At 39.3% G+C, this 12,416-nt stretch overlaps 1 protein-coding gene across 11 annotated transcripts in view; it reads left to right on the forward strand.

The window, feature by feature from the left end:
* The first annotated feature begins 4,500 nt into the window (after positions 1-4,500).
* LOC105008546 (collagen alpha-1(XXV) chain) overlaps positions 4,501-12,416 on the forward strand; it is a 388,822-nt gene continuing 380,906 nt past the window's right edge. For all 11 annotated transcript variants that reach the window (XM_020044365.2, XM_020044363.2, XM_020044369.2 and 8 more), the window contains exons 1-2: positions 4,501-5,148; positions 5,255-5,330. In XM_020044365.2, coding sequence (XP_019899924.1) covers positions 4,852-5,148; positions 5,255-5,330 — 373 coding nt within the window. In that variant the 5' untranslated portion in view covers positions 4,501-4,851. The remainder of the gene's footprint in view (positions 5,149-5,254; positions 5,331-12,416) is intronic.

A 12,416-nucleotide genomic window follows, 5' to 3' on the forward strand; every position in this document is an offset into this window, starting at 1 on the left:
TACTTCCGGTGTCCACCACCGGGTTCGGGGATTGCCGCCTCGACAGGCACCGGAGACCTTACGGCCACAGCTCCGAGGGGCCGCTTCGACAATGGCGGTGGAGAACATGGTCCACTCGGACTCAATATCTCCAACCTCCCTCGGGATCCAGTCGAAGCTCTGCCGGAGGTGGGAGTTAAAGATCTCTCTGACAGGAGACTCGGCCAGACGTTCCCAGCAGACCCTTACAGTACGCTTGGGCCTGCCGAGTCTGTCCAGCTTCCTCCCCCGCCATCGGATCCAACTCACCACCAGGTGGTGATCAGTTGACAGCTCCGCCCCTCTCTTCACCCGAGTGTCCAAGACATACGGCCGCAGGTCAGATGAGACGACAACAAAGTCAATCATCGACCTGCGGCCTAGGGTGTCCTGGTGCCACGTGCACTGATGGACACCCTTATGCTTGAACATGGTGTTCGTTATGGACAAACTGTGACTAGCACAGAAGTCCAATAACTGAACACCACTCGGGTTCAGATCAGGGGGGCCGTTCCTCCCAATCACGCCCCTCCAGGTGTCACTGTCGTTGCCCACGTGGGCGTTGAAGTCCCCCAGTAGAACAATAGAGTCCCCAGTCGGAGCACTTTCCAGCACCCCTCCCAGAGACTCCAAGAAGGTCGGGTACTCTGCACTGCCGTTCGGCCCGTAGGCACAAACAACAGTGAGAGACCTATCCCCGACCCGTAGGCGCAGGGAAACGACCCTCTCGTTCACCGGGGTAAACTCCAACACATGGCGGCAGAGCTGGGGAGCTATGAGCAAACCCACACCAGCCCGCCGCCTCTCACCATGGGCAACTCCAGAGTGGTGAAGAGTCCATCCTCTCTCAAGGAGTGTGGTTCCAGAGCCCAAGCCGTGCGTAGAGGTGATCCCGACTACCTCTAATCGGAACCTCTCAACCTCACGCACTAACTCAGGCTCCTTCCCCGCCAGCGAGGTGACATTCCACGTCCCTAGAGCCAGTTTCCGTGTCCAGAGATCGGGTTGTCTAGGCCCCTGCCTTCGACTGCCGCCCGATCCTCTTTGCACCGGCCCCTTATGGTCCCTCCTGTGGGTGGTGAGCCCACGGGAGGGCGGCCCCACGTCACCCGTTCGGGCTGAGCCCGGCCGGGCCCCATGGGGGAAGGCCCGGCCACCAGGCGCTCGCATTCGAGCCCCAACCCCGGGCCTGGCTCCGGGGTGGGGCCCCGGCTGCGCCATACCGGGCGACGTCACGGTACTCAAAATTTTATTCTTCATTAAGGGGTTTTGAACCGCTCTTAGTCTGACCCGTCGCCTAAGACCTGTTTGCCTTGGGAGACCCTACCAGGGGCATATAGCCCCAGACAACATAGCTCCTAGGGTCACTCGGGTACTCAAACCCCTCCACCACGTTAAGGTGGCAGTTCTTGGAGGGGTTGAAAAAAACCAAGCCACACACAAATCACATTTCCATACTACCCACATAACACCAGGCATTGTCTCTCACAAAGAGAGTTTCAATACGAGCAACCACAAAGGGAAAACCTGTGTTCTACAACATGTTCGGGATCACACAGAAACCCAATAAGTAGCACGGGAATCGCCCAGATAACCAATACACTCCAAAGAGATTTTCATTGAAACGGACACAGAATCTGCAAGAAACCGACAATGGAATGTAAAACTCACCAGAAATCTTTAAATACAGGTCGTGGAGTGGTACCCAATCCCAGGACCAATGAGTCTGATCCTCTAAAAAAGCTACACAGAAAAGGTCCACATGTTAGATATGAATTTATCTCTGCTTTATAGGGAGACACTGACAGCTTATTCCTTCATTGTGACTTGTAAATGTTCCACAGCATACTAAAAATACCCGTATATAAATGAATATGAAAGACAATAGAATACACAAACACATAACTGCCAACTTAATAAAGTAGTTATAATATAAAAAATTATACTTGCACATTTTTGCACAGTCGAAATTGTCACTTGTACTTGCATTTGCCTTATTGCAAATATTCCTTTCTCACTTGTACATAGATATACTTAATACTTGTAAATGTTCTGCCCTCTCCATTTGCCTTCATTGCTCACCTTGAATTTCCATTGAACTGTATTTGCCCAGACTGCACATCTATACATTCCTCTTGTAACATACACTATAACTAATACTTATACATTTCCTGCCCTCTTGTATTTGCACTTCTGGTAAGATGCATTTCATTGTAATTTACTCGTACTGTTCAATGACAATCAAGATAAATCTAATCTAATCTAATTTTGCTCTGATCTCATGGACAGCCCACATTTTAATCTAAAACACAGTGGGGAGTTCAGTAGCTAGCACGTGTGATAAACCTAAATGAGCAATGATAAGCATAAATGCTGTAGCATGCATGTAGATAATATCCCCATAATCTATTACAGACAAATGTAGCTTGCACAATTTCTGTTCTATGGAGGACAAACATGTCCTGTTTCTATAGAGGAAGTCTTGCTTGATTTTTAGCCATTTACAGAGTTTGTCAACATTTTAAAAGGAAGTTTATCATCCAGCCTTATTTATACTGTATTTATAATTTTTTTCCTTGAAACTTCTGAAAAACCTCAAACAGTTCCTGGTAGAAAATGCTGTAATTTTTCACACTGAAAATATAGATCACGAGTGCCTACCACACAGACAACTGCCCCGATTCCTCCACCAGGGGTGCTGCACTATACGATTCAATTTCCTAATTTCAAAATCATGAAATTTCCACCCGGTTTGACCTATAATGCTGCATCTTTGTGAACATGCCTGCATTCTCATGAGGAACAAAAAAGCCTCAAGGTCCCATAAAATCCAGCATCTTAGATTTTTCTGTACAGTCACATTTTGCCAAAAGCTACTAAATGTTTCATCTTTTACAAAGTTGGATTCACCTGCCCTTGGTTGCTATGTCAAAAGTCAACTGAACTATGACTTCACAAAGTTAACTCTTTATGCTAACTCTAATGACCACAATAAAAATGTACTTAAAATGAACAGGTAGTCCGATTGACCTGAATGTCGGTGTACACGTTTCTCATATGTGCCTCCCTATAGCGCTGTAAGGATTAAGAGATACATTTCAAGAAGGCGAAACAATGACCTCAGTAAAAAGGTGGTTAATGTAAGGCCATTGGACAATAGAAGGTTAGTGAGGTAACCAACTTCTATGCTGTCTGTATCTCTGTCACACACGCACACACACTCTTAGTGAAACATACAGTATCTCACAAAAGTGAGTACACCCCTCACATTTTGGTAAATATTTGATTATATCTTTTCATGTGACAACACTGAAGAAATGACACTTTGCTACAATGTAAAGTAGTGAGTGTACAACTTGTATAACAATGTAAATTTGCTGTCCCCTCAAAATAACTCAACACAGCCAATAATGTCTAAACCGCTGGCAACAAAAGTGAGTACACCCCTAAGTGAAAATGTCCAAATTGGGCCCAATTAGCCATTTTCCCTCCCCGGTGTCATGTGACTCATTAGTGTTACAAGGTCTCAGGTGTGTAAAATTGGGTGTTATTGCTCTCACACTCCCTCATACTGGTCACAAAGTTTAGCATGGCACCTCATGGCAAAGAATCATAGGGTACTAAGAATCTATATAACGTGTCAAATCATGGAGGTAAATAGAGGGTATAGCCAGCAGCACTTTGTTAGCCACCGACTCCACTGGCTCCAGTGCAATACTCTGTACCTGAATTTGGCCTATGCAAATTCCCTTGTAACAAGTAGACATTGAAAGGTGGAACATGGCATTTAAGAATTACTCACTAGGGTATAAAGAATCCATATAAAGTGTCAATTAATATAAAGTTTCAAAGTGTCTGACCATGTCTGACCTTTCCAGCTTATAACTGGTGACCTATTTTACTATCCTTGACATATTATAATATCCCATTGTTGCATGCAACTATATTTTTCACTTGTAATTGTTTCTCAGACAAATATATGAAAAAGTTATTGCAAATAAATGCATAATTTCTAAGTTTAAATCATAAGAAGTAAATCTCGTCCAGCCCTTTCTAAAACAATATGCACTTGTGAAGACGTCTCTATGACAATGTATGAAAAAGTTATTGTGAAAAAATTATTATCTTCTAAATGTAATTGATTTAATTGATTAGATTGTATATGCAATCAAAGAAAGTGAAATGAATCCATCCCATTATATAATTATTTGCCCATGGAACGACTTTTCTATGACAGTCCATGAAAACGTAATAAATGACCTACCTATTTCCAACTTGTGCAAAATTATATTATATCTACAAAATTATTTTGTCAGCAAATCAAAGGTTGTAAATGTTGTCCAGCACCTACTACAGTGATTGGAGGTAAGTTTCAACGATTACATAAGGTTTCAGCAAAGGTTTGTTGAATGTGTGAATATGAAACCAACTTTACCTCGGTAACGTCAAGTGGGTTTTTGCTCTCACTGTAGAAAAGCCTACCTTCCCAGTTTGATTCTTCGTGGTAACGCTGCCAGTTGTTATGCTGTACGTGGTGCCAGTACAGTAACATACGTTGACGATTATTATTTCTTCGGTTGTGAAACAACTTTGTAGGAGTTGCTTCAAGTCGTCAAATCAGTCACAGGTTGCACTGTTAGCAGTGTATCAGGCATGGGTTTTTGTTGATAGAGCGCTCACTGTCGCTGCAGGACAACGCTTTTTCTCGTACGTTGGCTAGTGTCGTTAGACTCATAGGCTAGACATAATAGAACTAAAGTGCCTACATTTAAATTGCTGTTGTCCGACGTTACATGCAGATCGCGTTTAGTTTTGCATGGTCAGTAAAGCGTGATGAAGGTTGCGGAAACCATGGGAGCACCGAAGTCCGCGGAAAAAATGGAGACAGAAGCATCATCTTTAAAGCGACAATATCGCTGCACAACTGTCATGAACGTTATTTGGAATTTCTTCTCCGTGGCGTCTCTTGCCTTTTGCATTTTATTAAGTGTGCAAACATCCGAGATCAAGGACAGAGTTCTGGATTTGGAAACTGGTCAAAGCGAGCACGTATTTCACAGGGTTCCCGGCTTTTCCGTTGATCAGTTTAATTCATTGATTCAAGATAGAGTGGAAGAGCTCCTTTCACAGGTAGGCCTAATCATCTCAATTGCAGTTTGTATGGTTATTTAACGTGAATGTAGACTATTCCATTTTCCTTAAAAAAAAAAATGTAAGTTAACCTTTTTTTTTATAGCGCTCCTATGAACATTTCGCAAAGATAAGGATTGCCCGACAAGTTAGCCCTACTCCTAACTGCAATTGCCCCCCAGGTCAGTTCACGTTTTAACTTTTCTCTTTACTGTCATAATGTGTTATTGAGTTTATTTAATAGACTGCTTCAACTTCGTTGATCCGAGGTGAATGTCACATTGCCCAATAGACGTACAATGCATGTTGTCGTTGACATGTACTACTGTAGCCTACGTTTGTTGGCTTTCATAATGTAAAAATTAATGAATACCATGAGGCCCAGTCCTGTTTTATAGCAAATACATGAACATTTAGTTTGTTTCATATGAAGCTTACAAATTGTGTTTATTTTTCATGGGCTACAAATGCATTTGCCGAAGCTATTCAGTTAGTTACAGTTGGACATTGACACGTTTTATTATTTTGGCTGTTTAACAAAATATATTCAAGTTACAGTTAAATAATGAATATGGGCTTAAAGTGCAGTCTCTCTGCTTTAATTTGAGGGTATTCACATCCAAATTGGACGAAGGGTTTAGGAATAAAAGCTCTTTAATATGTTAGCCCCCTCATTTACAAGGGACCAAAAGTAATTGGACAATTGACTCAAAAGCTGTTTCATGGACAGATATGACATGGAGCAAAAGAGCACATAAAAAAAATACAGTAAACCTCAAGCGCAATCTGGCAGCATGATTTCAGAAGAAAATCCTGTATGACTAATTTGGCTACGCAGAAATTGAATGAAATTGAATGATCGGCTTCCTTTGTCGTGCATTGTTATTTTTTCATCAATTAAGCAGGTAAAAGTTCTGGAGTTGATTCCAGGTGTGGAATTCACATTTGGAAGCTGTTGCAGTGAACCCACAACATGCGGTCAAAGGGGCTCTCAGTGCCAGTGAAACAGGCCCTCCTTAGGCTTAAAAAAAAATCCATCAGAGAGATGGCAGGAACATTAGGAGTGTCCAAATCAACAGAAAAAAAGAAGGCACTGGTGAGATCTGCAACAAAAAAGGCCTGAACATCCACAGAAGACAACAGTTGTTTATGATCGTAGGATCCTTTCCATGGTAAATACAAACTTTATCACAACATCCAGCCAAGTGAAGAACACTCTCCAGGGGGTAGGCGTATCATTATTCAAGTATACCATAAAGATAATACTTAATGAGAAAACAAAACATCTAAAAAAGCCAGCCCAGTTCTGGAACAGCGTTCTTTGGACAGATGAAGGCGGAGGAGGCGGTGTGATAGCATGGACATGCATGGATTCCAATGACACAGGGTCACTAGTGTTTATTGAATGATGTGACAGAAGCAGCCGGATGAATTCTGAAGTGTCTGCTACGTAATTGGACGACGCTTCACTTTACAGATGGACAATGACCCAAAACATACTGTGAAAGCAACCCAGGGTTTCTTTTATGGCAAAGAAGTGGAATTTTTTGCAATAGCCAAGTCAATCTCCTGATTTTAACACGATCGAGCATGCCTTTCACTTGCTGAAACGCATGCTTGAACAAACAACAACAGAAGACCAAACAACAACAGAAGACAGCTGCAATAAAGGCCTGGCAAAGCATCACAATGAAGGAAACCCAGCGTTTGGTGATGCATTCCAGACTTCAAGCGATCATTGCCTGCAAAGTATTCTCGACAAAGCATTAAAAATCACAATTTTATTTATGATTGTGTTAAATTGATAAATGTAATTTTCCAATTACATTTGAGCCCCTGCAAGAAGGGGACTGTGTATGAAAATGGTTGCAATTCCTAAACGTTTCATACGATAATTTTGTTCCACCCCTTGAATTAATGCTGAAGGTCTGCAATTCAATTACATCTCGGCTGTTTCATTTCAAATCCATTGTGATGGCATACAGAGATACAATTATGAAAATTGTGTCAGTGTCCAAATATTTCCGGACCTAACTGTCCATTATTGAATGCACAAAATGGGTAGACGTCAAGTCAATAGGCTTATGAATTATAGTTCCATATGAAACTAACATTTTTGTTTTTTTCATTCCCACAATTAATTAAAATGTGTTTATTATGATGCCATTTAGGAAAATTGTGTACAAATAATATTATCTAAAACATAATAAAGTAAAGTTTTAAAAGTATATCAGCAATGTTTAGGGATTTTATTGAAAAGTTATGCAATGTTTTGGAAATCCCTCTGTGGTAATAAACTTGAGTTAATCTCCTGACATAAGAATGAAAATGAAAACACTATACTATGCAATGCTATGGAACTAAATGGAGAAATTGCATGATGTTAACATTAGAAGCCGGTAGGAAGATCCATTGCCTCTGACAATTGGTCATTGCCACAAAGTTAAGTCATATACTGATTAACTTTTTATAAATTACTTGCTCAGTCTTTATTCCCAATCGTGAGAATTGTACAAAGGTCAGAAAGAGTCCTATAATGACTTGACACTTATATACTGAAATGTAAGTAAAAATTATCAAAATGGTTCAGTAGCTGTTATATATTTTGTAATACAAAAAGTACCTTCATTTCTGAGATTAATTTTAAGTGACTTTAAAAATAGCTATTGTATTTTAAGCCTACTTACCAAGTTAGTTAACTTTTAAACTGTGCTAATCCATTTTAGAGTTTTGATGTGACTGGGTTAGCTTTTGTTAAACTTTGTTTACTGAAGGATGCGGACAGCTGTAGCACCACTACACCAAACAGAAAGCGGGGTAAAGAGCTAAACATAGAATCGCTGAGAAGTTGTGTGATGTGTGGGCAGTGTCTCAACACCTGTTCCTGCATATTTACTCTCTGATAGGCTACATTGCCTATAGTTATGCACATGTGCTGATTTGTCATGTATTCACTTACAGAGCAAAGATAGACATTATATCAGTAGAATAGTCTTCATGCATGCCACCACTATTCTATGTATTTATAACTTACTACAGTGATTTTATTATTTTGTTTTAGATCAGTGGAAACGGTATTCATGTCAAATACACTAAGTACAAAGTTTCAGCATTCCAAAAATCTTTACATAGTCTTAAAAAATATGTCAATCACCACTTTTATGTTATTACTTTTATCAACATGTTTTTTATACTTGATCACTAATCGTTATTTATCTATTGAAGTGTCCTGTCTTCACTAGCTGGCGCTTATTTTTGGAAAATGGATCACGGTCTAAATACTTTGAGATTTATATGCATTTTTGTATATTAGATTATTCCAATGCCTTTGACATACAATGGTATTAATTGTAATAGATGTGGAAAGCAACTTTCGGATCAGAATGTATGTTTGCATCTGATAATGTCTTAGAAATATTGTTATTTTAATACATTCCATGTCTGTTGCAAGTTGTGACTTGTGCAAAGTATTTATAAAGTCAGTTGGATGACAAAGAAACAAAGCAACATTTGTTGCTAGCAAGTTTGTTAGCCTTACAGCTAGCATGTCATTACATTCTGTAATTTGCTTAGTAGAAACAAGCAAAATAGCAAAAGATAGCTAGCTATGTAGCTAAATAAATGGTGTTAAATCTTAGAAATATTTATGAAAATAACCAAAGATTAAGAAAATGTATTTAATCAAGTCTGGTTCTAATCTCCTTACATTTTTTATCTTGCAATGTGGCTCTGTTTTCAGAGGATAATTTTTTCCAGTTTAAGTAAAGGTACTTTAACCCATACAGTGTTAATTTTTGCAGCTTTTTGTCATTTTTGTTTTAGTCCTACTTAGATTTTCGATTACTAATCTATCACTCTGGATAACAGCTATTCTGCACTGTAAAATATTGCAATTTACTTGTTTGCATTAAATCAACTTTGGGGCAAAGGAGTTAAGTTAAACTGCTGAGTAAAATCTCAAATCCTCTCAACCTACATTATTTTGCAGAGCTAATGCATTTTTCATTGTTAATAAGAATAAAATTGTAATGTTGTAAATACTAATTAGTTTGTTTTATTGCCAGGACTCACTGCTGCACTTAGACATGGATGTTGAGAGGACTTGAGTTGAGTTTACTTACAAAAGACAGAAGTTATTTACCCTTTTATGTTTAAGCAACATAGTGTGCACATTAAAATGAAGAATAACAGCTGCTTGTGTGATTTTTCTTTTTTTTCCTTCCAAGTTAATGCAACACCCATAACATTTACAGGGCTCAATGTTGAATTTTATTGCCACTCGCGCCAGTTGGTTTGAAACCTTACTCGCCCAAAAAATTATTTTACTGTCCCTCCTTCCAAACGTTGTAATTTTTCAGTGTTACAACATAGAACCAAATACTTTTGTTTCTTAACATGATTAATCATTTATGAAATGCATTCTGGATATATAAAAAGTATGTTTATATTTCTTTCATAACATTTCTAATTATAAAAATGAATAAAAAGATAAGTCAAAAAAGCATTTGACTTTCAAACAAAACAATAACTCATTCACCCCAGGGAACAAGGCGACTGGCTGGTCTGTCAGTTACTAGGTATGTGGTTATGTCGTGCAATCACCCAGTGGGCATCTGCATTTAAATTCCTGATACAACCAAGGCCCCTGAAAATGGATTGTCAGCCACCCGCTTTGCGTCATGCTGACCAGGTGCTGTTTGTTATTGGCATGGCTGGTCAGGAACTGTTTGCGAAAGTTTTCAGTGCCTTTGTAAAAAGACCAACGTTTGTCCGCTCTAACCGGGAACTTAGGACAGATGACAGTGCAACCGACTTCCATTGTTGTCGAAACAGGTAAATTCATCTTTGCCCTGAGGTAAACATTTTTGCTTTTGTTTGAGTTCGTAGTCATCCTTCACTGCCTTTTTCAATTGAGTGACTCGTGCAAGTTTTTAAATGTTTTATTGAAAAACAATACCAGACAGCCACGCGTCACATCACTGCACAACTCTTGGCTGGTCAACAGCGCGCGGAAGGAGCTGCAAGTTAGTTTTGTTCCTGTGCCAGATTAACGAAACAACTGGAGGATGTTGAGTTCATAATGTGATTATTATTTTACAATCTCTGTCCCAGATCGGGACAGTGACTTGCTTGTTTGATTAGTCCCAACTAGATTTTTTACTATCCTGGGGGCCATCGTTATTGTCGAGCCCTGATTTAACAACACTGTAGTGCAACAACATCCTAAAGATTAAAAAGTGTTCTACTAGTGAAATGTTATATATACGCTACCGTTCAAAGGTTTGGGGTCCTGTGTTTCAGTTGCATGTTGTGTTTGCCAATCCAAGTTTAAAAGGCTAATTGATTATTAGAAAACTCTTTTGTTATTATGTTAGCAAAGCTGAAAACTTTTGTGCTGATTAATGAAGCAACAAAACTGTCCTTTAGATTAGTTGAGTTTCTGGAGCATCGGCAATTGTGGGTTCGATTAAATGCTCAAAATGGCCAGATTTAATTTTTTTTCTAAAACTCATCAGTCTATTCTTGTTCTGTGCAATGAAGGCTATTTCATTCAAGAAAGGCAGCTTCTTTAAATAGTACCCGCAAAACACCAGTCTCAACATCAACAGTACAGAGGCAACTCTGGGATGATGGCCTTCTATGCAGAGTTGCAAAGAAAAAGTTGTATCTCAGACTGGCCAGTAAAAAGAAAATATTAAGAAGGGCAAACGAACACAGACACTGGACAGAGGAAGTTTGGGGAAGTGTTGTGACCAAATGAAAAGATGCTGGAGGAGTGCTTGACATCTGTCAAGCATGGTGGAGGCAATGTGATGGTCTGGGGTTGCTATGTTGGTGGTAATGTCTGAGATTTGTACAGGGTAAAATTGATCTTTAAGAAGGCTATCACTCCATTTTGCAATGTTATGCCATACCCTGTGGACGGTGCTTGATTGGAGCCCCTACATCAGGACAATGGCCCAAAGCACAGCTCCAAACTATGCAATAACTATTTAGGGAAGAAACAGTCAGCTGGTATTCTATCTATAATGGAGTGGCCTGTACAGTCACCAGATCGCAACCCTATTCAGCTGTTGAGCAGCTTGAACCTATGGTATGTAAGAACTGCCTATCAAGGCAAACCAGCTTGTGGGAGGTGAAGCATAGAGGATTCATTGACAAAAGCGAAGTTTGAAGGACAATTCATATTTCAATTAAAAATCATTATTTCTAACCTTGTGAATTACTATTTCCTATTCAAACTAATTACATGTATGTTTTCATGGAAAACAAGAACATTTGTAAGTGAACCTGAACTTTTGAATGTGTGTGTGTGTGATACACACTGAAACAGGGAGAGACACAGGGAACAGATGCAATGTCATTGTTCTGGGCCCTGGAGGGCATTAACAAAGAGCAGAAGTGATCAAAACTGAAATAAAAAGCTGCAGGCAGGGGGCAGGCTTTAATTCCACTCCCTGATGATGCCCTTTTTATCCTACCTCTGATGAGGCTTGATTGAGGGCAGGTGTGCCTTGTCCAGGGGTGCACTGTAAAACCTAATAAGTTCAGAATACTCAAAATTTTTGTGGAAAGTGATTACATCAAAATATTTAAGTAAACTAACTTAATTTTGTTAAGTAATTCATTACTTAAAAATGTAAATGTATTGGATTTTTTTTTTTTAAGTTTACTGTACATAAAAATATAGAATACCATTTCCCAATATGCATTGCCCTTTCAAGTGAACCCTAGAGTTACCACCAATTAACTTTGTTAATGACAGAGATATGGTTATTGAACACATTTATTATCTCTAAGTTCGCTTTACTGACTGTTATGAAATAGTAAACTGTGAATACCTAACATATCCCATAAATCCTTATTATGAATTGCAACCCACCTAGCTCATGGTCTATTCATTTCAAATGTCCTCAAAGTACATTGTGCTGAAAACCCTGGTTAAAGAAACTTTCAGGAAATCCCCTGGTTTCCAAAAATGAAATAACTGCTTCCGCTGATATTTCTGGAAAATCTGGGAACTTAACCAGACTTTTGCAAAGATACCCACAAGGCCCTGGCTTGCAAAGGAATGCAAAATTCCTATTTAAAAGAATATTTTTTATATAATTGTTACAATCATTTCAGTAGTGGGTGCAAGATATGTTTGATTAAATGATTGGATTACTTTAGACAAATGTTTTTGTTTGATGTTTGTGTAGCTAAGATGAATCGATCATTCAAAGTCCATGCAAAGAAAGAATAATAAAACAATTCCAAGATCTCAA

Source organism: Esox lucius, chromosome 24, assembly GCF_011004845.1.
Source record: "Esox lucius isolate fEsoLuc1 chromosome 24, fEsoLuc1.pri, whole genome shotgun sequence".
In the NCBI taxonomy this organism is placed as follows: Eukaryota; Metazoa; Chordata; class Actinopteri; order Esociformes; family Esocidae; genus Esox; species Esox lucius.